Source organism: Silurus aristotelis (genome assembly GCF_946808225.1).
Source record: "Silurus aristotelis genome assembly, chromosome: 3".
NCBI lineage: Eukaryota > Metazoa > Chordata > Actinopteri > Siluriformes > Siluridae > Silurus > Silurus aristotelis.
The window spans coordinates 19,599,242-19,626,843 of NC_139576.1; the positions used below are offsets into that span (position 1 = coordinate 19,599,242).

Genomic DNA, 27,602 nt, shown 5'->3' on the forward strand with positions numbered 1-27,602 from the left:
TAATCTGAAACTTAACCCCAGTAGATAAAAAGCAGTTTTCCTCAAGTTCCAGCAAGGTGAAAACTGGCAAATATTCCAATCCTTGAGGGATATAAATATAGACACACAGACAGATATAAATATAGGTACACATACACGGGTTATTTCGATCTTGTCACAAGGCACACACACACGCACACACACACGCAGACGCACACACACACACACACACACACACACACACACAAACTGAGTCATCCGCACCAGCATTGGTGCCTTTTTGGAACAGACAGAAAAAGGTTTCCGAAATGTTGTCCTGAAAGCACTCATGCGGTATGAGTGAGACATGGCCTGCATTGTGATCCTGAGTGTTCCTCACATTCTTAAATCTTATCATGCCATTGTCTTCATTATATGTGTTTCACTTAACTTTCCAAATTAAAGGTCCCTATAAACAGTTCTGGACATGAAAGGTTTGAGTTGGCTGAGTTGGGTTTTTTTAATGAACGTACTGAGAAATTTGTATTAGATGGACAAAAACAGGTGTTTAACGAACTTGGCTCAAACCAAAATGTGCATAATCTGGCACCAAGCATCCAGAAGGAGTGAACCAAACTCAACATGTCTTTGTGTTAAAGGTTTCTAAAGATTTTTGAGCCAACTGCAACTATGCTTTTTCACTTTGGCCCTTTTACCACATATATTCAACTCATCTTCATGACTATTTCAAATCATTCCTATGAGGAAACAGAAGCTACATACATACGTGTGTATACTTCTGGAACAAAGTGTTCTGCAAAGTAATGAGTAATTCATTCATCATAGGAATGGAAGTTTGATAATGTTCTCTTTGAATTCTGGAAGGCTGTTATTCATAGTCTGTGTTTATACCTCATACTGTGTCAACTTGTTTTGACAAGTTTGTGCTAAGGCTGTAAGAAATGCAAGTAATGCTCTCTTTTTGTCACACTAGAAAGCTGTAGGGTGACATAAAACTCTTTCCTGGATGTTCCAGGAACTATGTTCCTGGAATTTATACATATATATATATATATATATATATATATATATATATATATATATATATATATATATATATATATATAAACTTATATATAAATACATATATATATATATATATATATATATATAAACTTTTTGTGTTCTTGTTTAATAGTAATTTGAAAACAATTATATATTTTTTACTTACTGAACACCTTCCAGTACCTTTTATATATAAGCATATGTATATTTATATATAAGCATTTTATATATAAGCATAAGCATATGTATGCTTATGCTTAATTTTGTGAAAACCATGAAACAAATTTGTTCCTGCTGTAGCAGCTATAAACAGCAGTTCCCTAATCAGCTTCTTTTTTTCACTTTCTCTTTCATCCGCTTGTTGTTACCCAGGAACTGCAAAGCGCTATGTGTTAAATATGTGTTAAATATTTGTTAATATGTTGATGTATTTTATAATTTATGTTGTAAAATAAAGATACACACATACATACATACATACATACACACACATATATATATATATATATATATATATATATATATATATATATATATATATATATATATATATACATACAGTACAGACCAAAAGTTTATATATATATATATATATATATATATATATATATATATATATATATATATATATATATATATATATATATATATATATACAGTACAGACCAAAAGTTTATATATATATATATATATATATATATATATATATATATATATATATATATATATATATATATATATACAGTACAGACCAAAAGTTTGGACACACCTGTTCATTCAAAGAGTTTTCTTTATTTTCATGACTATGAAAATTGTAGATTCACACTGAAGGCATCAAAACTATGAATTAACACATGTGGAATTATATACATAACAAAAAAATGTGAAACAACTGAAAATATGTCATATTGTAGGTTCTTCAAAGTAGCCACCTTTTGCTTAGATTACTGCTTTGCACACTCTTGGCATTCTCTTGATGCCTACTTTGAAGAACCTACAATATGACATATTTTCAGTTCACTTTTTTGTTATGTATATAATTCCACATGTGTTAATTCATAGTTTTGATGCCTTCAGTGTGACTCTGCAATTTTCATAGTCATGAAAATAAAGAAAACTCTTTGAATGAGCAGGTGTGTCCAAACTTTTGGTCTGTACTGCATATATATATATATATATATATATATATATATATATATATATATATATATATATATATATATATATATATATATATATATATATACAGATGCATCTCAATAAATTAGAATATCATTAAAAAGTTGATTTATTTTAGTAATTTAATACAAAAAGTGAAACTCGTATATTATATAGACTCCTCACACAGAGACTGATATATTTCAAGAGTTTATTTCTTAGAATCTTGATGATTATTGCTTACAGCTAATGCAAACCCCAAATTCAGTATCTCAGAAAAGTAGAATATTGTGAAAAAGTTCAATATTGGAGACTCGCGGTGTCACACTCTAATCAGCTTATTAAATAAAACACTTTCCTGAGCCTTTAAATGGTGTCTCAGTCTGGTTCAGGCTTCACAATCATGGAGGAACACTGCTGACTTGACAGTTGTCCAGAAGACGATCATTGACACCCTGCACATGGAGGGTAAGACACAAAAGGTCTAAGGCTAAAGAAGCTGCTGTTCACAGAGTGCTGTATCCAAGCACATTAGTTTAAAGTTGAATGCAAGGAAATAATGTGGTAGAAAAAAGTGAAATGAAGAATTTGGGGGAAATTCACAAAGAGTAGACTGCAGCTGGAGTCAGTGCTTCAAAAACCACCATGCACAGACGTATCCATGGGCTACAACTGACGCATTCCTTGTGTCAAGCCACTCCTGGACCAGAGACAACATCAGAGTTGTCTTACCTGGGCAAAGGACAAAAAGGACTGGAGTGTTGCTCAGTGGGCCAAAGTCATCCTTTCAGATTAAAAGAAAAAACAATTTTGCATTTCATTTGGAAATCAAGGTCCCAAAGTCTGGAGGAACAGAAGAGAGGCACAGAATCCAAGTTGCTTGAGGTCCAGTGTAAAGTTTGCACAGTCAGTGGTGGTTTGAGAGGTCATGTCATCTGCTGGTGTTGGTCCACAGCCGTCTAACCAGGAGGTTTTAGAGCACTTCATGCTTCCTTCTGCTGATCAGCTTTACGGAGATGCTGATTTCATTTTCCAGCAGGATTTGGCGCCAGCCCACACTGCCAAAAGCACCAAAAGTTGGTTAAATGACCATGATGTTGGTGTGCTTGACTGACCAGCAAACTCACCAGACCTGAAACCCATAGAGAATCTATGGCATATTGTCAGGAGAAAAATTAGAAACAAGAGACCAAAAAATGCAAATGAGCTAAAAGCCACTGTCAAAGAAACCTGGGCTTCCATACCACCTCAGCAATGCCACAGACTGATCACCTCCATGTCATGCTGAAATAAGGCAGTAATTGAAGCAAAATCAGCCCCTACCAAGTATTGAGTACATGCACAGTAAATGAACATACTTTCCAGAAGTCCAACAATTATTTTTTTATTGGTTTAATGAAGTATTTTTGAGATAGTGAATTGTTGGGTTTTTATTAATTGTGAGCCAAAATCCTTCAAAATTAAAATGAATAAACTCTTGAAATATATCAGTATCAATATATATTTTTTTAATGATATTCTAATTTATTCAGATGCACATGTATATATACATATATACACACACACACACACACACACACACACACACACACACACACACACACACACACACACACATATATATATAAATGTCACCGTAATGTAGAGTGTCTTCCAGTTCTGCTGATGCTTCCTGGAATTGGAGAAGACAGGCTGCTCCCTCCATGCAGATCTTCGATTGAGCGACTCCAAGATCTTGACTTGTCCATAGCATAGTCTGTGCCATTCTCAAAACTGTCACCATCAAACCTACACACATCAGCACACAGCACTCAGAATACACACACATGATCTAAAATAGCTGGGATCAATGTACCACATATCCAGAATTTCTTTTATATTTATCCCCCTCCAACGCACATTTACATCAAAACTCATAAGGTGTCCCTATGTACTTATATTAATCACTAAAATGAAATATCAGTTTTTAGGACATTTGGGTTGTTTGTCTTTACATTAAACGAAACAGTGAATATAAAAAGAATAAACACACATTCCAATAAAAATAAACATTTTAATCACTCACTGGGATCAAAAATTTCTCTGGGCTCAACAGTACAACCTTGTGAATGTGTCTATCTCTGTGAATGGACAGTGTACATTATGCAAGCTAATTCACGGTGCAGTCAAAGAGAGAGATCTCGAGCGCGAGAGTGATGAGTCAGTGTACCACAGCATATGTGGCAATGTGAATGTGAATACAACTGTAGTTCTGGGACCTGAGAAAGGATCCATTGTGTTCATTGTGCATTGAGTATAAGCATGAGGGACTTACGTGACAGCATACTGTGCAAAAGAAAGATACTCCACCAACACGTCCAGGCCCTTATTCTCCTCGTTTAAAAACTCACGCACCCATCTGCACAAAAAAACCAGACAGAGAGATAAGGTATAGAAAAAGGCAATGACAGCTGCAAAAAGGTATTTTCAAACATTAAAAAAAGCTAAATCTGTAGATTATAAATTATGAAGTACTGTGTCAAACAAGATCTTCCAGAAGGATTTCGTTGGTTTGTTTCATTGAATTAAAATTCCAAGTGTTTCCTCTCATCATTCGCTGGGAAGAATGACAAATCTTTGTACAGTTCTCTACGCTGTGTGTGCACTCTCTTGCTTTCATTTGTAATGCCGAATGGAAAGAAGCTCTGTTCGTTTCACAGCTTATCGCTGATTCACAGGCGTTCTATGGCAACTCTGTTGACTCTAACTTTGCAAACAATTCTTAAAGAGTAATCATTATATAATTTATCACTTGAATTAGATTTAATTATTACTTCCAATAAGGGCTGAAATGATTCCGTGAGCAACTCGAGTAATTCGATAACAAAAAAAATCATTCAGGCAAATTATTAACCGCAAACGGAGCACTTTGTTTCCCCCACGGAAAATTATTGCTGATGCAACACCCACTAAACTCTGGACCGCTCTGGGGTCTCTTTTATAAACGTGGCCTACGTACAAAACAGGGCTGGAAAAGCAACTTTCTGTGGAAAGGTGTCGCCAATTCCCCTTCACGTCTTTACTTACAGGTGCACACTTTCTCCTGTCCCGTACGCATGATTACGCCACTTTCCACGCAAAGGTTGTGAATTTTCAATTATTGCTTTTATAAATGAGACCCCTGGACAGGTAAACACAGAAGACGCTGCAGTGAGAAATCAGCGAGGGGCGAGGAGAAGATTCAGGTGAAAGAACACAACAAAAAGTTTCCAAAACTTCGAATGAAGTGAATCAAATTTATTTTCCTTTATTTCTCGCAATTCCAATTTAATTTCTCGCAATTTTAACTTTATTTCTGGCAATTCAGAATTTTTTTTTGCAATTCCGACTTTATTTCTGCCAATTCTAAAACTTTTTTTTGCAAACCAGGCAGCGTCACCCCTCTGTAGTGCCAGAAAACTTCACACATTGAGAATAAAATGGGCTACAATCAATAGAATTGCATGAATCACACTACGCCTCCGATCCCTGGAGAGAACTCTGTCTAACAATCGGCTCTGGAGGAGACAGAACAAAACAGATGAAGCAGAGGACAACAACAGGCCAACAACATGGTTACCGGTGAATGTACCAGAAATGTTGAATAATGAGAAATAAAGTCATAATTGTGAGGAAAAAAGTCAGAATTGCTAAAACAAAAAGTCGGAATTAGGCAAAGTATTTTTTTGTGTGCCGGAAAAGGGCTTCCATAGGATTCAAGCCAAAAAAAAATAATAATTAAGAAGTTTTTAAAATTTGGAATCATTTCAGACTAAAACATAAACACCATACAGTGTGTTTTCTTTTTTTTTCCTTTTGTTTTTTCTTGAGTAATCTAAAAAAAAATTTTTCTATTTTTATTTATTACATTTTTATTTTTTATTTAGATATTTCAATTTGCATTTTGATGTAATGTGGCAATTAAATGCATTAAATGGGTTTAGTTTTCACCGATTGCAAATTCAGCAATAAAATGCAAATGTTTCTAAAGGGGAAACAAATTGCTTGTTCATTTTAATTATATTTAGTACTCTGTTTAATAGGTCCCCTGGTGGTTTAGTCGTTAGGATGCGGCGCTCTCACCGCTGCTGCCCGGGTTCGATTCCCGGTCAGGGAACCGACCCCAGCCACTCTTAGTGCCGGTCCCAAGCCTGGATAAATTGGGGAGGGTTGCATTAGGGAGGGCATCCAGCGTAAAAACATGTGCCAAATCAAACATGCGGATGATTCGCTGTGGCGACCCCTAATGGGAGAAGCCGAAAGAAAGTTAGTATTGAGCTTTAATAAAGAAAAAGCACTTCTTATCCGATTAACCGATAGACTAATCGGTACAATATTCGATTACTGCAGCTCTACTTTCAATCCATATCAGAAGTCTTAAATCACATTCCCCGAGAGCTGTGAAGCACATACATTTCAGCACAGCCATATTGTGGCTGATTCGTCTCGCTCCTCATGTGACTAACCAAATGCTGCCGTGTTACACAGATAACATATAATTTAGTTCAGCAGCATAAGGTTTGCTCAAACTACTAATGCTGCTGGTAGTGAGAGTAAACAAAGCACTATGCTGTGTAAATGAGCTTTGTGTGATTATATGGAATGTGTTGACATTTGTTTTGCTTGGTTATGGTAAAGCTTCCACCCTGTGTGTAAAATCATGTATATTTAGGTGTGTGAATAGTTGGAACAGCAGGACTTCCTGCTTTTCTGCGACAGTGACCTCATCCAAATCTGTCAGTTTTTCCACTTCTGATGCAGATTCCAGCGTGGTTTTAGACTTGTTGTGGCAGTTCCAGCCTTATCAAATGATCTCAGTTTCTCATTCTCTCACACTGTCAGCCTGAATATCCCAAGAACCGTACCAGCAACCATAATACAATAACCTCCATAAACAACCACAATTCTAAACAAAAAAAAGTAGGATGCAGAGAAAAATGCAACTATAAACACAGTGCAATGGTTTGCAAGTCTCTTAAAACCCATATTTGATTCACAACAGAACATAGAACCAGTGGTGGAGAGCAACAAAGTTAATGTAATTTGTTACTGTGCTTAAGTAGCTTTTTCATGTATCTGTACTCTACTGAAGTATTTCCATTTGGGGAGACTTTAACTTTCACTTCACTACATTACAAAGTCAAATATCGTACTTTTTACTCAACTACATTTCGTGAAATCAGTCGTTCTTTTTTAATTATAAGTGGATAAAAAACGTCACTGGTCAATCCCGCATTAAGTCACCAATCACCAAAGCAGTCGCTCTTTTGTGCTCTTTTGAACTTGTTTTGATTGCCGGTGGCTATCTACTTAGCATCAACATACAGTTCAGCGTCAATTCAATAGCAAGCAGAACATTTTGAAAGGAGTAAATGATGAAAGAAACTCCTGACTCTAACTCATTAATATCTCTCAAATAGATTGCTGTGCGAAGAGTCACATTAGAGTCTTTTCACATAAACTGAGTTGATTAAGCAGAGTCTTGTGACAAAAACAATAATAGAAACATTATAGCCATAATAAATCATAGTACTTTGGATACTTAAGTACATTTTAAGGCAAATACTTTTGTACTTTTACTCAAGTGAAAGCTTTAAAAGGAGCACTTTTACTTTTACCGGAGTGTATTTTTTTATTTTAACGAGTGTATCTCTACACTAACTCAACTACATGGTTTGTGTACTTCGTCCACCACTGCATAGAACAAATATCAAATGTGTATATTGGTGAATAGTTCTGTACTGCAGGCAGGCCAGTTTAGTTTCTACTATGAAGCCATGCTGTTGTAATAGATTCAGCATGTGCTTTGCTATTGTTTTGCCAAGATATGCAAGGCCTTCCCTGCAAAAGACATTGTCTGGATGGAAGCATATGTTGCTCTAAAACCTGTATGTACCTTTCAGCATTGATGGCCCTTTAAAGATTTGCATGCCATAGGCACTAATGCACCCCCATGTCATCAGAAATGCAATCTTTTCAACTGAGCGCTGATAACAAGCCCTCTCCATTTAAGCTCAGAATACGCACCAGTCATGGTTTCCAAAAAGATTTTAAAACAGTTTACCGATTTGACTCGGCCCTTTTTAAATGACCTTCGGCCCAGAGAAGACGGCTGTGTTTTGGTGGCTGTTGGCTGTGTTTCTGCATCATGTTAACATATGGCTTATTATTTACACGATGAAGATGGCAGAGCAAACTTTGTTCACAAACAATGATTTATGAATGTGTTCCTGAGCCCATGCAGGAACATTAGTCTAAAATTGTTTCACAATTTGCAGACACCGTTTTTTTGGCGGATTGGTGAACCTCAGCGAACCCCATCTTTACTTCTCAGAGACTCTCCCTTGCACAGATACTATTTTTATACCCAATCATGCTACTGACCTACTGCCATTTCAATCTAATTAGTTGCAAAATGTTTCTCCAGCTGTTTTTTAGTAACAGTTACTTTTCCAGCCTTCTGTTGCACCATTAAAATGTTCATTTCCTAAATGTAAACATTTGATATGTTTTCTATGTTCTGTTGTGAATAAAATATCTGCAACATCGGCAAATCATTTTGTTCTGTTTTTATTCACATTTTACGCATCCCAAACCTTTTTTTTTTTTTTTGGGAAATGGTATTACAAATATTTTACTTGTTATGAACTACATTTTACACTGTTATTGCAGTGTCCAATTTGTTTGTTATAAAATATGTGTCAGTTTTCTGCAGTTCTCGTGCACTATGCACCAACTCTACACCACGTTCTGTTTTCCTGAATGACGTGTGTAGCAGCCTGCACCATATGCATAGTGGAAAATGAACATTATTATATATTTATAATGTTCCATTACATTCGTTATACCCCCACCTCTGTGTGCTGCTGTAATACTTGAATTTTACTCTGGGATAAATAAATTAATCTATGTATCTATCTTTCTATCCGTCTGTCACTCTTTCTGTCTAATAAAAAAAAAGCTCGTATTTGGGTACATCAACAAATAAATCACTGAAATTAACATTATTACAGGAAATGGCTCATGTGTATATTCTGAACACCAAAATAGTTATTAATGTTTGTTAGGGGCTATTTATTCCCTATTCCCTACATAAACACATATCCACATACAGTCTTGATCACTCACCCGATGTGATTAGTCCTTAATGAAATTTCTAGTTCCCTCAGCACCTGAGTGGATTCTTGAACTCTGCGGCGGAATTTCTGCATACGGGATAAAAGAAAAATAAGCATGAGAATGAATGGGAACAGGGGAATGTAAAAATGAAAAATAATATATTGTACATCATAATGCACACGTGCTCTGATAAAACAAGAAAGTCACTATTGCATTTGCCTGATCAATATTTAATCACACATAAGTGGAGAGTTCACTCGTTGGGTTACAAAAACACAAAAAAAAAATGCTAATTAGTGAACAGTGAAAGAGCAGTCTTGCTGGTTGCTGTTTTGGTTCAGAGGTGACAACTATGCCTTGAGTAATCATATCATCTTATTAAAGTGCGAGCTCGTTTCGTGTGCGAGCCCTTTCTGTGCTGAAGCGAAACTGTGGACCCATTCTTGTCCCTCGTGCTGTTTCCAAGGTTACAGCCCCTGTGTGCGAGCCCCATGACCCAGTCTTGTGTCAGGTGAAATGCATGTGAACAAACCACCCAACACAGCAGAGCAGACAGGGGCGTGCTAGACTAGCCTTCAGCTACAGACAAAAAGCTCAAGCTAAGTCATGCACATACACGACAGCCATTGGAAGAAATGCTGATACAAATAGAGTGAGGATGGCAAACTGACGAATCAGGCATGAATATCTGTTTAACAAAATCCCTGATTCGTCAAGTATTGACGTCCAAAATATATGAACAGTATACACAAATATAAATACAGAGACATAATAAAGAGAAAAGCTATGGGAAAGAGTGATATTTAACAAAAAAACAGGCTGAGGGGAAAATATAAAGCATGTGCTTCATGACAGCTCCCTGTGTGAAGACACATGTGGAGAAGAACTCTGGGTTTTTACAGGGGTGCATGTGTGTGTGTGCGTGTCGGTTGAAAAACCTTTGAATGTTTGCATGTCATACAGGTCCACAGACACATGACTGCATTCTTTTTTTAAATTTTACCCAAAACAGCCCTTGTATTCATAGCAAGGGCTTATGCATAATCCTCTACACATTAGCAAGCGTCCATAAATGACAAGCTCAGCGTTCATATGTCTGTTGGGTTCGTGCATGTGTTGGAACATCGGCTAAATGTATTCATTTATTGAGTTTAACTATCTGGTCTTATTGGGTTTCAAGATCGTAGGGAAGCATCTTCATCCGACTTGTACTGAAGACTTACTATTTTAATTTGCATTTACTATACAGCATAATGCAATATGTAGCACAATTCAAATATATGGCTTTTTATATTTAAATTTGATCTACCCCTTTAAACTTGTAAGTGTGTGGATTACAGACTCCTCACTCTTCACTAAACATTCCCAGCTGTGAGAGAAAGTAAGACTGAGACTGAGACTGAGACTGAGAGAGAGAGAGAGAGAGAGAGAGAGAGAGAGAGAGAGAGAGAGAGAGAAGAGAGAGAGAGAAAGAGAGAGAGAGAGAGAGAAGGACAGTCAGAGAGAGAGAGAGAAAGGAAGGGGGTGGGGTGTTCTCCCACAGGGGTCATCCTTGAAACTGGAAACAAATCTAAGGCTCAGACATTCTTCAGGACCTTATGCAATGGCCTTCTTCCTGCTGCTGGCTGATTGGCCGAGGAGAGGTTGTGGAATGCCTCCTATGTAAAAAAAAAAAAAAGAGAGAGAGAAGGTCCGCTGCAGCTCTCCAAGCTCACCACCACACAAAGTAGCGATTGTTCAGCTGTAAAAATGGGGCGAGCCAGGATGTAAAACCATAACTCTCCCTGGCTCTTTCTCCACGGCCCTCCTTCTTTTCACTGTCTGTCTCTCATCTCCCTTTATCTCTAGCACTTCTGCCCCTATAAGTGTAACTGGGCCCCAACATTCTCGTACAACTATTTTCTCCAGTAACTCTGTCTCTCTTTTGTTCCACTTGTGTTTGCTTACGCCTCTTTCTCCCTCATCCTCTTTCACTCTCGTTTTAACTGTACTTTCTGTACTTTTCTGCTGTTCTCAGGAAGGGCAAGAAGATCAGAGTGGGATCAGAATACCCAGGAGGTGGGCTTGTGTATGATGGCTGGGTGTTTGCTCACAGCCTCACATGTAGTAGCACCTGATTTTATGGGCCCTCCCACACTCGGGGAGAAAAAAAAAAAAAAAGAAAAAAATAGACTTTACGCTCTTTTTCGCAGAACGAAAGTGTTTTCACCTTTCCATGACAGAGGCAGCAGGTAGAGCATATCACAGTAGATGTAATGTGTTAGATAAATACTCGTGCTAACTCTTGTAGACATACCAGTGCTGTTAACCCTTTCCCATTGCTCCTGTACACACTGTTCTATCACCATTCTGACGTCTTTTCCTTGCTCTTCACTCACTCATCATTCTCTTGTTTCCCCTGTCAAGTCCTTCATAAAAATGTCACCTTGTGCTAATATAACCTCAAAACTCCTTATAGGAGACAACTTTTCACACAGTACACGTACAAGTATACCATATACCATACACTGCTTTCAGACACAACGATGATACAACTTCATGATACGACTGAGAAGAATGAGAATGTCGTAGCAGTAATATTCAGCGTGAAACACATGAAGTGCTGTAGCAAATCAGAACTGACCTTCCTGGTGACTGCTGGGTCCAGATAACCCTTCAACTTCTGGATATATGTGTGAGGAGGGTTCTTCACTTGAAATCGTTCCTGATAGAGAGAGAGAGAAAAAAAAGATACTATAAATTTATGAAATGTAACTTAATTAGACATCGTTGTTAAAAAAGGTCAGAAACAAGGTGTTACATAAAAACACACAGCTGATGTACACAACTCATCACCTGATACGACTTCATGGAGAGACCAATGTAACTTAAAAGCATATTACTGCATTGATCTCTCTTTTACTACAACCATACAGACATTCCAGTCAACCAGAAAGGAACAAAAACGTATTCCTATGATAAAGTTATGCTGTAGTATTCCTATAATACTATACATCATATACAACCCTACTCCAGCTTACAGTTGTTATGGCATGATATTTTCGATATATTATCGAATGAACCAAAAATCATGAAAGACTAAAGCCTTAATCTGTCTCCCTCTTGTTCATCATGGAGCTCTCGTTTTGATCGCTTCACATGGTCTTGGCTTTTCTTTATTTGGTGCCTTTCTGTGAACCTGGTCGGTCCTGCCGCAGGGTTATTATCACATCATTCCTGATGGACTGTCACAGGAAAAACAACTCGCTCATCAACGGCACATATATTTGAAAGTATCGTTTGGGTGGTCGTGTGAACGTTTATATGAATTTGGATCTTTTGTTTTGGGTTGCTGGGTCGCGTTTGATTTCATTCGCAGACAATTCTACATGAATGCCATGAAACTGCAAGTGTTATGGAAACAAGAAGAAAAAGATTGTTTTGTCCTCTTCTGAGAATTAAAATTCTGATCTTTGGGGGAAAAAAACATTCCTTTTGTTTGGCCTTGGTAAGGACACTCCACAGATAACAATGGTGTTCCATGCACAATAACAGGAAAAAGGACAGTCCCCAGGAAACCCCAAACCAAGGACCTAGCAGACCAAAGCTGCTAAACAGACATTACTGGCATGAAGATTATTATACATGACCTGTTTTCTATTTCATTCGTTCTTGCAAACACATTAATTCCAAAAAGGTAGCATACAGTCAATAAATCAAGTTATCTGACTGACAAGGAACAAAACATACAATGCTGAGTAAAAAACAAACATAATCACTTCAGACTAACTATAAACATACACAAGCTAGTAGGAGAGCCAGATAAAAGCTAAATAAAAGCTAAAACTGTTTATCTGGTATAGTCAGAGCAGCAGAGGATCAAGCACAGATCCCTGAGGTACACCACAGTATATATATAACCTGATACAATTAGATATAGATATTTTACATGAGATTAGGCTCATACTTCTTGAAATATTCTTCACTAACACTACCTTCTTATAAATGTATCCAAAGTCAACAGACTGAGGCAAAATGACATCAGTATTCATTTATGCAAATGTCAATAACTGACCTAAAATAACTTGAAGCAACCTGGTGATTTGGGAAGGAGAAAGCATGAGAAAATGTGGGTGGCTTTGTCTAAAGGCCTCTGGCCAAGGTTAAACAGAGGTTTAGTGGTGCATAAATTTAGATGGGATTATAACTGCTGCTATAGCTGTGCACTTTTTTCATAATGACATCCATGCATAGTCTATACTTGCAGTCAGGTGGGCTAGAAAAGAACTGTATTAGAAGCACGAATATGATGTGCCAAATACTACTCACCTGGTCACAGATGAGCTCCCACTTCTTCTCGTTGTCATACTGGCGCAGTAGCCGAGCTTTGTCTGGAGGCAAATTCATAGAATTCTGGAAACAAAAACAAAAATAATTAAGGAAACTGTTTTTCTAGAAAAGTGTGCAGGATTTCAGAATATTAAGCGGCATTATAATATCTAAAACCAAAAATAATTTAAGTTACTACACTAGCAAATACAGAATTTTTCAAGTACACACAAATGATGTGGTAAAGCAACACATGCAAAGAATTGGCTCTTATGAAATCCTTGAACCAGTTCATCAGCGATCTGGTCTGTTGACCAGGAACACTTCAGCTCTTACAACATCGGTTCTTACCAGTGTTTAGCCACAATTTAACCACATTTGCCATTTAATTCTGCAATTGAAATGGAAGGGAAAAAAAAAAAGTGGCTCATATTTTCCAGGGATTAACTACAATTGGAATGCCTTTACTGCCAACAAGCCTAGTCTTTCTGTTTACAAACATGTGTGCTTGCAGTAAACGTAAATATATTTCAAATCGAAAGGAAAAACAATTTTAGATATTTAGCTTGGCTATGACCTTAATCCTGATTGGATCGAGTCTAAAATCTAATCCGTTCATCTGTTCCCCACGATGATCATTTCCTATAAACCCCCGCAAACATTTAAGATTTCAAGCTAATGAGAATCTTCGACAGGTGCACAAAAAGTTGGATTTACATGCAACCTGAAATCATAAGAGCCTAAGCTACCAAAGTCAGCAGCATACAGTGGATGAACGATACTGTAGACTGCATACCTTTTGTCTTTTACCATCTCATACCAGAACTCCAGACAGCGCATGCTAAATTTCTCTCACATATGCCTTTTTCAGTTCATAATAAAAAACATAAACAAATGTAATAAGCACATTTACAAACACACACTTTTGCACTAAGCTGTGTATCAGGATAATTGCACTTCTTAGCTCAGCAGAGATTTGTATGTTTACCATTAACTTCCTTCTGCTGTTCCAATATACCACTGGAAAGTTGTACACTGAGATGGAGGTCTTATTTAAAGCGCTAACTAGGGTAATTGCACAGAAACAACATGAAAACATAAATGTTTCCTATGTTTTGCATTTGGATTTAATGCCATGGGTTTTTATTAATTGTCTATTTTATAAGCTTTGAAGTATAAGCTTTATTGTTTGCTGTATTCATCCTGGAAGCACTTGGGATTAGTGCAGATTTTTACATGACAAATTAAACTCTTAAAATGTCAAGTATCCACACAGATGTTTGTTCCAAACTTGGATGAAAAAAAAGAAAGAAAATCAAGCACTCCTTCCTTTTCCGCTCTTACGCAAGCCCCCTTTTCCCTTCTGCCCTACTTTTAAACATCTGCTTTATGGAACTCCCCAGAAATACTGCAGTCAACATCAGCATTTGGCTCGAAATCTCCTCCTGTGCCTTCCCTTCTTCTCCATCCTCCCTTCTCTTTCAGACTTTCCCCTCCCTCACTCTGCTCTCCTCCAACCTCTACTATGCTCTCGCTCTCTATTCTCTTTCGCTTTGCACCCCACCCTCCAGAGCATGAGGTGAGCCTGAAACAATTAACTATAATCAAAACCTCCCGCCCTGACACATAGTCACTCAATCTGACAAAAACACGACTCTGAGAAACAAGAGCTGTAAACGCTGCTGCTTTAAAGTGCAATGCAATCTCCTCTCTGGCCCCGCCCAATGACCAAAGCACTTTATAACGCGGTTTCTTTTTATGGAAAAATCTTTTTTTGTGTGTGTGTGTGTGTGTGTGTGTGTGTGTGTGTGTTTTCAGTTATAAACCTCCACTGATTTCCATTGTAGTGCATGGGAACATTAGAGAAGAGATCAGAATGTTGTCTTTTTCACACACATCACTTGGGCCCTGTTGGAGTAAAAACTCTGCATGGCTTTTAAACAGAAGCAGATGATCTTGCCTTGAGCAGGGCTACACCAACAACATGCCTGGTGCGTCGTGAATATAGGGCTGTGTTTGTGTCCCACTATTTAAAATTCGGTCATCAAAAAACAGAAGCATATCGATAAAAGCTGAGTGTTTATTCAATTAACAAAGACTTTATTTCACTTCTGGAACACAAAGCCTCATCTACAACATGTTTTATCAGAATTTTTCTGCGGTCCTTATCAGTGTCATCCGATGTAACACTGTACCAAGGGCATAATAATAACCACGTCGTCTGAAAGACCTCCTTATCTTGGCAGTGTGGGTTTAACAGAGACAATGCTGAGACTGGAGGTGTGTGAATCCAGCAGATGTGGACAGGATCACAAACACACGCCAGATATGCAACCCGTACATCACTATTTATCCTGGAATGGCCAAATCATGCCTATTAGTAAACCATTGGTTCAGACAAATAACCAGCCAATTCTACAAGCATGTATAGTAACCGTAAACCGGATGTTAGACACGGGACATTAACTGGGAATTATTATGTTTGGAAATCAGGCAAAAGATCAATATCCATAATGTAGTTGCAAAAGAAGAGATTAACTCTGGAACACTACTTCAAGGTAAATCTGACCTTGGTTCAGTACTAAGCCGAGATGGTGAAATGAATTTTAATTACCACAAATTAGATTGAAAGTAGAGAAGCTGAACTTCTGACCCGGTTTTCAACCCAGGACGTGTTGAAAAAAAAAGAAGTGGGAGAAAGGAAAATGAAAAGGAGAGAATGAGAAGACTGCTAGTCCTTACACAAACCAGAAGGACTAATGAGCCTGAATATGAATTACACAAACAATAAAAAAGGGAACATTTTAGCATAACCTACAGTTTTGGTCAGGCTTTTTTCTTCACACCAGCACATCAATCTGTCAAGTCTGTGTTACCTGTATTTGAACTGGCTCCTAGCGACCAGTAGCAACCTGCCTGAACTCTCAGTGGCTACAAATTATATCATTCCTATTTAATTACAGCACAGAATCCAGGCCCAAAACAACTACACAGCGGCCATACAAGGGGTATTGAATAAAAACGATCGCTCCAAAGCTGTTCGTATGAGCCGTGCTAATCTGACCAGCAATAAATTCAATGGCGTGCTATGGAATTTACGGTTTAGCGAAAATCATCTGAATATGCACTGACGTGTTTTTTCAACTATACTACTACAACAGTTATGGAAAACTCAGTAATGTTCTACAAGCTCCAAAGCACACACATACCTCTCATTTCAATGTGCTCCAAACCAAGCCAAAAAAAGGCTGCAAGGGTGTTTTAATCTATTTGTGTGTGTCTCCCAAAGTAGGAAGGAAATTACAGTACAAACTCCAAGACTAACCATTTAGTGCTGATATCAGGCTTAACATGCTACAGTTCCGTATGGATGTACGCTTGGAGAGAAACTACCGCTCTGAAGCTGAAACCTGACGAGGAATCTTGCTAGATGAATAAAAATTCCTAATCTCTCAAACAATCACCTGCAAAATGAATAATACCTGAATCACCTATTTTACACTGACAGTCACAAAATATAGAGAGAGATCTGATTAAGGTTCCTGATAGACTTGGCCATGGATATTTAAGCATTGCCCACACCACTAGCAATGAAAAGTTGACTTAGTTTGCATCACACAGCCATTATTTATGCCTTTTTTAACTACAGGTAGTCGTCGACTTACGACTATTCGACTTTACGACCACAATCGCTAGCCGCGGCGTACGACAGTGCGTACCAGCTTCCGGCATCATTTCACAGCACTGTACGTATAGCCTACTCTACTCTACGACCAAATCGTGTTATGACCGGTCTGTCGGTCCCAATCGTGGTCGTAAGTCGATGACTACCTGTATTCACTTGATCACCAAAGTGCCTGTTGCATCATAACCTGACTGACAAGACACATTTTCGTTCTAATTCATCCTCAATGTCCTGACATTGACTAAAGAACTCCAGTAAAAAGCTCCAGTGTGCTGCCCAGTCCCATGTTGCCTGGGAACCGAGTCGGCTTAAAAGTTGGTAGCTAATGTAATATAGTAATGTATGACGAGCAGGTTTGCTAGCTAAGTGGATTATTATGGACTACAGAAAGCGAAATTTGATCTTCATCCTCTTGTGTTTGCAAGCAGTGTTTCAGCCATGAGCTGCAGAGTTCTCACATTACAAACAGTCCTGCTATAGTCCTCACATTACAAACAGAAGATAACATTCGCGTTTGGTTTGTGTCTTTATTTTCGGTCACTGTGATTAACGGTGAAGTGACTGCACTGCAGAAACCAGAAGAGCTCCACTGTGAGTTTGTAATGAACCCCTTTGATTTCGCTTGATGTAATTCTGGGTTCCCACAAACCTGTGTACGTCCATGCAAAAACTGTTGCACACACAGCTTCATTGTGTCTCAGCAGGTGTGTGTAGTGAAGCAAAAGTCGGGATTCAGAAGCGCGAGCTATAGTTACGGCAGCGAGAGACGGCGCAGCGTTATGGTGTGCGTTACGTTTAAACATACGCGTCTAAAGAAACCTACTGTGTCTGGGTACTGAACAACTACAATTAAGTTCAAACCCCTTTTATACATCCATGCTTTTCTCTGTAGAATCAAAACTAATCAAAACCTCTCTCCTAAATGAAACACTTGGTTGTACTTTCTCACATTATTATATTTCCTTAGTGTTTCATGAGTCTGATAGAGAGAGAGAGAGAGAGAGAGAGAGAGAGAGAGAGAGAGAGAGAGAGAGAGAGAGAGAGAGAGAGAGAGAAGCAGCCAGACACCGTCTGTCCCACGGCTGAAGAAAAGACTCCTCTCTACTGGCCAGACAGGGCGAGATGAGAAAACCACCAGGCAAACAAAAGAGATGACGTGGGTTTGTTTAATTAAACACTAAAACGCTGAACCAAATGTGGCCTGCCTTCATTCTTGGCTTAAAAAATGTGCATATCTGAATGTAAAGCGAGATCAGTTATTTGGTTCTGGAGTTTTACAAACTTCAATAAAACTCTTATTAGATTGCAAACGGTTTCTCACTCAGCCTGAAAGAAAAGAGAGAGAGAGAGAGAGAGAGAGAGAGAGAGAGAGAGAGAGAGCTGTCCACATATGCCCTATACTGGAAAGTTATCCCCAATTACCCACAATCCTGTGCAGATGTGACTGGTCAGACTGAGTTGGTTTTATCCCCTAATTTGTGCCGTGTGTTTCTGTAAGCTGGTGAATGTCTGTGGGTGTGCAGATGCCCTCCGTCTGATTTAGGATAACTGTAATCCTCCCTTCATCACCCACTGTAAGCTCATTAGATCATTAGATAAAAGCACATGATGTTTTATTTTTTTATCGAGTTGAACGTTTTAAAGACAAATGATGGTCTAAGTATAAATATTTACCTTTAATGAATATTTACCTGCAAAACAACAACAAAACTTTTTCTTAATCCCCAAAGAGGAGAAATGAAAACAGTCCAAATCCTGATGAAGTTTATGGAGGTCTTTACTATGTGTAATACTTTGATCCACTGTAGAGTAAATCCTATTGGCTGTATTTTTCTGAAGGTGCTGAAATGTCATGTCCACTCCTGTCAGTCTGACAGAAAACCTTAATAGAAAGCGATGAGGTCACTATTAGCCAAATGTCTTTTTCACCTATAGCATCTGCTAGTCCCATTCATCTCTTCAATGATCTCTACAACCACTTTGTTAACGCTATGAAACTTGAGCTATTATGGGGTTGTTGTTCTGCAATTCCAGTGGCTTTCATGTCTCTCTATCTGCCACTGGATCTGTCCTACTCGTTCGGTCGCTCATAAACCCTAATTACTCGGTCTTTTATTGTCCAAATCCTAAAACAGAACCATATCTACAACTTTATCGTGGACGTCTAGACTACCAGTTCTTTTAAAGGTGTGGGCAGAACCGTTTTCAATTCCTCACAGTGCAGTGTTAAGAACTGATACCATGTATTTCTGCTTTTCATTTATAGTACTGTGACGTCAATCAGCGTGCAGGAAATCAATCAACAGCCAACAGAAATTTGTGAAAAAAACAGTCCTAGAAACAATCCCCTTTCGCTGTTATAATAAACTTAACTCTTCTGGGAAGGATTCCTGCTAGATTTGAGTGTGACTGTGGGAATTTGATCTATAACACTTACCAGCTTGTGTGACATTTTTTCACACTTTGAAAACAGTACAATGAATAGCTGTATTCCAACCAAATTATTTCTACACAAGAAGGTGGATTGATTGAATTATTGTTGGTTATCACTGTAATTTATTCATGTCTAAATCCGTTTCAAGTCAAAGGACCTTTAGAAACCCTGAGTAAAACACACCCCATCTAAATGAACATAGTAGTAAAGATTTGGTGCGAGCGCTCGAGTAGGCTAACAATCGCACACTCGACAGAACACAGGCCCTAAAACAAGCAGCCATAATAAATGTTCAAATATTCAGTTTGCATTAATGTGAGGTGTAGCGTACGTAGCACACTTGTGATGTGACAAGTATGTGTACATCCTGGAGACACTCCTATTGACCGTAATTACTTAAGATGACCTCCGGCAACGTTATTTACAGACAAATGTACTGAAATCTTGTTCGGCCTGAACAGCCCTTCGTGGCTTCCTAATAATGAAGGAGAGGCCTGTTATGACATGACAGATGTTTTGTGTGAGGTGTAACGCTACTCTGAGTAGGTCCGAGCACTGATTACACTCTATCTGTCTACAGCTGATAGCTGCAGACTGACAACCTGGCACAGAGTCACCCTGAGGACATAATGAAGACATCCACAATGAGCTACTGTCAGTGCGAATGAAGTGTCACTGACAGACCTATTCAGTCTTTCAGGAGGCAGGCTGCTAAGTGGTACAGTAAAAAATAATAATAATAAAGCTATTAATAATAACTGCTATCCTCTAATGGTTTGGTGAATCTGGCTTACTCTTCCTTGCCAAAGTTCACGTGCACTCAAACTCTTTTGATTCCTTCGACACAATTATCATCAATTATCAACAGAAAATAGCTTTCCCTAGAGAACTGGGATCACGAGCTGAAATCCGGGCCGCAAAAGCGTTAATTGAAAGTTTTAAAAAGTGTACACAGGATGATAATGCAATTTTTACAGCCACTTTCTTTCTTTACATCTGGCCGTAGATGGGTGTGGCTTTGTTGGGTTTCAATTCATTTTAATAAAATATGACGAATGTATCTGAGTAAAGTGTCCACAAACACAGTTTAACAGCATTTTATGCAGAACAAATAAAAAAAACTGACTTCTGATTATAAAAAGAGAATTGGGCTACTGTGCCGGGGGATTCTGAAGACAAAGACAGACAGTGTCGCTTCCTGATAATCGGCACCTGTCTGACCTTTACTGCGCATAATCACTGTTTTTCTAGAGGCTTTCACTTTCATTCATGCCGAGCTTCATTTGTGTACAAAAGACAAAAATAGGTGAGGCTTGGAAAAAGGTCAGAGGTATGGAACAAGTTCAAACTCTCCACTAAATACACACACAGGAGCATCTGGGACTGATTTAGGTGGTGAGGAAAGACAACATTATCACTGTAGTTGTCCTGTTAATGAGTATTTAATGATGTTTAGAGAAGGATTCAAGCCGGGACAGACCTCCGCAGCTTCGGTTCATGTAGCCGTGTAATATCATTGACTGAAAGAGATATTTATCAGCCTAAACATTTAATTCTACATTTAAGAACATATGAAAAAAATAATAAAGTGTTTGTGAAAAACTCAAAGTGCAAACTCTGTTGGTTCTCCGTGTTTTGGAAGAGGAAGTCGTGTATGCTGTAGAGAGGGTACAGAGATATCAGATAGACATAGTTATATATATTCCACAGGACAGAGCATGAGGAAGACAATTCAATCGCAAACATGTTTTTAGTACTGCTAGGGTCCCATAACTTTTCTATTCTCATCCTGGACTCTGAAAATGACCTGTGCACCCGTTCTAGTGCTAAATCTGAAACGCCACTCTAAGAAAGAAAGTGGATTACTAATAAAGTCCTCTGACTTATTAACCCTGAGTCTCCTGACTGCTGATCACATGACCTGCACTAAGTGAAAGAAATCCGTTACGTGGGTTTATGGTCCAAACTTCAGATAAGCTAAACCGGATTTAACAGAACACAAGCCCAAATGCTGAAGTCCCCAAACGTCAAAATATTAAAAAAGTTTTTATTAAGAAGCTACTTTATTTAAAAGGTTGTTGTTTTAAAAGAAGGATCAAGTGCTTATTTACTTGTACTAAAAACAGCTTGAGAAGACCTTCCCGAGAAAAAGAAAAAGTGAAGTGATTTCAAGTATTTAGAAACGTTCTTGGGTTCCTTCTACTTGGAAAGACCTAAGAAGCATAAAGCTTTCGATACCCTGTTAGTTAACAATATAACATTAATAATGCAACTTATATAAAGCGACTAATATAAAGTAAAGCTTAAACCTCAATAAAATAATTATAGCTAAATCACATACACTCGGTACACTCTTATAGAATTAAGAACATTTTCTTTCAAATATGATTACTGATTGAACAGGTATTGAAAAATCTCATACATTTGAGTAAACTGTATTTCCTCTTTTTTATTCAATTAAATCCAGAAAATTGGAACGAAAATGATTTTTTTTCATCCCAAGCTTTTTATTATTATAATTTTTTTTGTTAATTATATATATTTTGGGTAGTGAATAGTAGTCTACGCTGTCAAAAACATCTTTAATAAAAACATATTCATGTGGTATTTCTTTATTATGAGACTATTTTAAATATGACATTATTTAGTCAAGATTATTTACAGCTTGAAATCAGTAAACAAGGTCTAAATATAGGTTTAATGCTAAAATGTTTGGTGTGTTGAAAAAGCACAAAATATATCTAGGATTTATTATAATCAAGACACTCACTTGCTAAAAGAAGATGACAAGATCTAATAACAGAACCCATGCTTTGAGGATGACTCTCTAGAGAAGTCTATTCTGCTTCTGCATAACAACAAACATGAATTATATGACGGTTGAAGTCGACGTGTCAGCGCTGTAAGGATAAAGCCGTCCTGACAGATTGCCGTATTGTTCTCTCTCTCTACATGCAGCACATTCAGATACAGTTGAAGCTCCCATTCACATAGCAGATGTTGCCCCTGGCAAGCGCTGAGGCTACAAACAAGTCCTTTCACCCACACACCTTCAAAAGACAAGCCTCTCCAGGGACACACACAGCCACAGTGCATCTGTCTGCGCTCGGCAGAACTGTTTGCTTGGGTCTCGTCCAATAGCCAAAGTGTTTCAGCATCACTGAAGCCCGAATACAAACATCACACGCACAAAGGCGAAGTCCATTCAATACAGGAGTGTATTAGGAGAAGTGCTTAGACGATGACTCTCTTCAGATGGTTAGAGGGCCACGAGGCAAACTTTCTTTAGCGAGGAGAGAATAAAGTGCGGAGTGCAGAGATGAAAACGCGTCCAGTAACCCAACAGGCCGAGGAGAAAAGCATTGTGGATAAATGAAATTTGAAGGTTGTGTTTCAAATAGAGCGTTAAGTATTTTTAAAAGATGATTTCAACAAAATTTCTGTACTTACGAATACATTTATGAAATAAAGTAAACAACAAATAAATGTAATTAATAAATAGAGAAATGAGCAAAAAGAATTACAAAGAGATATCGATTTCACACAGAGGTGTGATCTGAAACGAAGCAAAAATGCTTTGGAACTCGGTACAAACACAATCTTGTGACGAAACTGGCCTGTGTTGCTCTGTTTTCTTTTTCTCTGAGAATCGTTCTCTTTGTTTCAGAGTACAGATGCAGGTCTCTGTGTTTACAACGAATAACAGCTGGATTGGGTAATGGCTCGATTTGTCAAAGCAAACGCCCACGCACGCTTTTACGCCCTCGAAGTGTCTGGCCACGTCCTCGCTACACTTTCGAGCAGCCGTCATCTTGGCCAGCACAATGAAACCTACTCCCATAATGCTCTGCATGACAATGAGGCACAGTGCCCAGGAGTGACGCTTTGGCTACTGTATGGCGCCGCTGGCAAATCTGAGCAGCGATTCTGTGCTGTTAATGAAGCCAATAGCAGACCATTACATCATCCCACAACCTGTGCCATAGAGCACACAAAAGAGCTGCAACGTTCAGGCTGGTGTGCGTAAGACTGGAACACGTGGGGCATTATCGCACACGCAACAGCGATTGTTAATCAGTGTTAAGACTGTCACCTGATCTTAGCAGTAACCTCTTGACATCTTCAATGCTACCATTCAAGAACGTGGATGATAAGGGTTTATGAATGTTATCTGTAGTATAATTTGTGTTGTGTTCTAATCACCCAGCATGAGTCATATCAAAAACACTAACTTCTGTTTTATTGTGGAACAAGCGGACAGCTGACTGAAAATGTGCGCATGCCGCGTGGAACAGAAATCGCACTGTGGTAGAAAACAGAATATACGTGTTATGGTTAAAGACATTAAGAGATGAGTTGGTAAAGGAAACGGGCCGAGGAGTGAGAGAGATCCCGAAAACTATCTAAATTTAAAAAAGGAAGAAAAAAGAACACCTCAGGAGAACTCAAAGAAGTCAAACTACAAACTGCTATTAAGGTCCGAGCCAAGAATCAGTTTCCCACACGGCAGGCTGCCACGCTGTCCACCGCATACAAGATCTCCGCTTTAGCTTTTCCCAACCGGCACTTTCATACACCACAGGCCCTGACTTCACAAAGCTCTTAAAGTGCACAGCACTGACTCTTCCCTTTTCTCTCTCCTGCTCTTCTTGCATCACACTGGTGTGGATCATTAGATAAGGAAACGATCCTGGCACCTGGACAACATGCCACTAGTTGCCTTTCAATCAGGGACTGAACAGCCCAGTACCCCGAAGCTGCTCATGGTTGGATGCATGGCTAGAGTCGTACAGTACAGTCAGAGCAGGATCTTCGGCTCCAGTAAGGGAGCTCGTAGACGCTGCAGGGTTTGGGTGCGGTGCCAAGCTCCACGCCAGGACAGAATAAAGAATGGCTCTGTTCTGTTAGCTACATGTGTGGAATCTGATGCTCAAGTCTACTCTCTGCTGCACTGAGGATCAGCATTGTTCATTCGTCTTGATACAAATTCAGAGCAAAACTGACAGGAATGCTGTCAGTCGCTGTCCTGCTGATGTCATTACTCCGTTGTATTGGTGTGCTACAGGAGGCATGTGCATGTACTTTATTAGATTAGCTAGGGCACAACCTGATCGCAATCAAATCATAAATCCGCCTCCTCGAGGTAGAGATAAAATGGCACATATCTGTGAAATAGGCCTTCGGTACAAAGCAGTTCGGTTTGATAAACATGAACATATTCTGGTTTGTTGCATGGTGCTGCACAGGGAAAAGCACTACAATTTCATAACCACAGACTTCTGCTTCACATTCATAATAGAGATTTTAAGTGTAACCTCAGCGGAACACTGCCGCAGCACCCAAAGGAAAAGTCGAGCAGGCTGTGGGAAAGGAAAAGCTGGACAACAAATCTTCTCGCAAAACTGAGCCACGCACGTCCAAACCCATTTGTCTAAAGCACCAGCATGTTGTTTTATTCAAATAAAAATGAAGCACGGCCTCGTTTTCCTGTGTGTTTGTGTGTGGGATGCTCACATGAAGGTGTGTCTGAAGCACGGGGATTTTCCCATTTGCTCTAAGTTAGTTGTGCTGTTGAATCTGTTCGAATACGAGCACATTAGGTCAAAAACTATGTGATTTTTTATTTATTTTTTTAAAACCCCGTAGGCCTCTCTGGTTTTAGACAAGAAAGAAAGCTGGATTTTTTGAGAATGTAACATGACCTAGATGAAGTTTAAATGCTTATTTCAGTAGTAGTTGTAGTATTAGTATGAACTTATTTTTATTTGCCACTAAACCCACCCTTTTTCCACATTCAGCACACTATAACTGTTGTTTACTAAATTCAACATTCACTTATATTTTTAGCAAAATCAAAGGCGGGTCTGTTTGTAAATTCAACAGGAAACAAACCCTTTGGGGCTTTACAGGAAAGGCAGCAGAGGTGGTTAACAATAGCATGACACTGAAGTTCACCTCCGTGTCGGGTCTGTCACCGGCGAGTCTTTCACAGGATAACGCGCATTATGCTAAAGACAACAAATCATTTCCTTGAGCCATAATTTAGCGCTAAGGAAAGACGAACTTCTTTTTAGATTAATCCACTAGTTCGATGGATGCATGAATCTTGGAGTCTCATCTCAAAAGTAATAAACAGTCAGAAAGTAGAAACATGGATGCTTCTGAATAACTCATCGCCTATATATTGACAAAATACTAACGGCAGTGGGAAAACATGAAGCATGTTCTCTTAGTATTCGAGCAAACATAAAAGAAAAAGACAAAACAAAGAGCTCCACTTGCGACCTGCAATATAACCGTATGATGTGTGGTCTTTTAAGGTGAAAATGCTCTCAACTCTGTTTATATTAGCTTGGCAAACTTTTGTTGGGCTTTATTTTTAAGAAGGGAAAAAAAATGAAATAAAACAAAACAAAAAATAATTTGAACACTTGAACGTCACATGTACCGTAATTTCCGGACTGAAATATGTTGTGGCTCTTTTAAGAGCAAAGCGGTATTTTGGGAACAGGCTGCCACTGCATTTTTCCGGTATTACTGCATGTGTGCAAGACCGAGGAATATGTCCTTATTATTTTCTGATGCTCATTTCTAAGTTTCTTTGACTAACCCGTAACACTGTTGCCAAAAATAATAAAAAAGCACGAGTTTTGGAAACCTGTCTGTGCTTATATGATTTCTGTTGCAACTGGAGTTAGTAAACTCTCCCTTAACCATGACTCAACACGTTACAACGGCTTGTATCTAAACAGTAGCCTACCAAGTAAGTCATTGTTCACTGTCTTTCTCCTTTCTTTCCCAACTATTTCTCTCGGGAGTGTTTCTTTTGGCATCGTCAAGCTTATAAAAAAACCTTATGTCGCTCAGTTTTTTGGCTTGAAGTTTGTGAAACCGGCAAAAAAACCCAGGAAAAATTCATAAATTAGCCGCTTCGTTGTTTAAGCTGCGGGGTTCAAAATGTGGGGAAAAAGTAGCGGCTTATAGTCCGAAAAATACGATATACGTTTTGTACAAAACCTGCTTGAACATGAGGCTTTTGGGGGATAATGCATTCTCACATGTGAATGTTATCTTTTATTTCCTTTATGACTCACACCTGATAGGCATACTGAGCTTTTTCTCTATTGATATCACTGCAAACAAATTGGGTTTTTAACCACACTGCTTATCATGGCTAAATCTGAACTCATTTACAGGACTGATCCTCTCTAACTAGCATTTTAATTATTAGTCATAAACACAAAAACTGGATGTGTTGGGCGGTTTGCATCAACCTTGCCCTACTTGGCCTATGTTTATCCTTAACTACACAAGGAGCAAAACCCAAGCAAAAACTTTTCACTAGATCAGTAATACTCGGGTCTGCTCCGTGTTCCCTTTTAAACTGGAAGAGTTTCGTAACAAAACAATGTTTTCCTCTTAAATCTGATAAGCGTGCTCATGAGCCATGCTGAGAACCAGGGTCATGCTTCTTCTCCTCAGAGAAGCAGTTAACAGTAATGTTCCTGCAGCTATGACAACCTCGGCGCTGCTCGCAGATATGCTCTTGGCTGAATGATTAGCACGAATGCCACACGTTGTTGCCTCCTGGTCACCTGAACCTGTAATGGTCCCCATCAGAAAGTCGAATATATAAAGAAAATTAAATAAAATCAAGACCGATGAACATTACTACAATGTCATTTGTATCAAACTGATTTTGCAGATTGCAATATAACTGGAAAGTCCCTTAAATAAACCTGATGAACGAAGAAAAGGTTTCCATTTCGCAGTCCAGCGCATGTGAAACAGTTTGTCTTTAATCTTGGCAACAGCTGAACAATGTGAATGTGTCTGCTTAGAGAATCAGTAGCAGTT

At 38.5% G+C, this 27,602-nt stretch overlaps 1 protein-coding gene across 4 annotated transcripts in view; it reads right to left on the reverse strand.

Moving 5' to 3' along the window:
* The window catches only part of fmnl2a (formin-like 2a), a 49,570-nt gene that overhangs the window by 16,187 nt on the left and 5,781 nt on the right, over nt 1-27,602 (reverse strand). For all 4 annotated transcript variants that reach the window (XR_014532710.1, XM_083536701.1, XM_083536700.1 and 1 more), the window contains exons 2-6: nt 13,627-13,710; nt 11,942-12,022; nt 9,328-9,404; nt 4,496-4,579; nt 3,817-3,969 (exon numbers count right to left, since the gene is read on the reverse strand). Coding sequence is in view for 3 of the 4 variants with exons in the window: in XM_083536701.1 (XP_083392827.1) it covers nt 3,817-3,969; nt 4,496-4,579; nt 9,328-9,404; nt 11,942-12,022; nt 13,627-13,710 (479 nt within the window). In the remaining variant the exon portion in view is untranslated. The remainder of the gene's footprint in view (nt 1-3,816; nt 3,970-4,495; nt 4,580-9,327; nt 9,405-11,941; nt 12,023-13,626; nt 13,711-27,602) is intronic.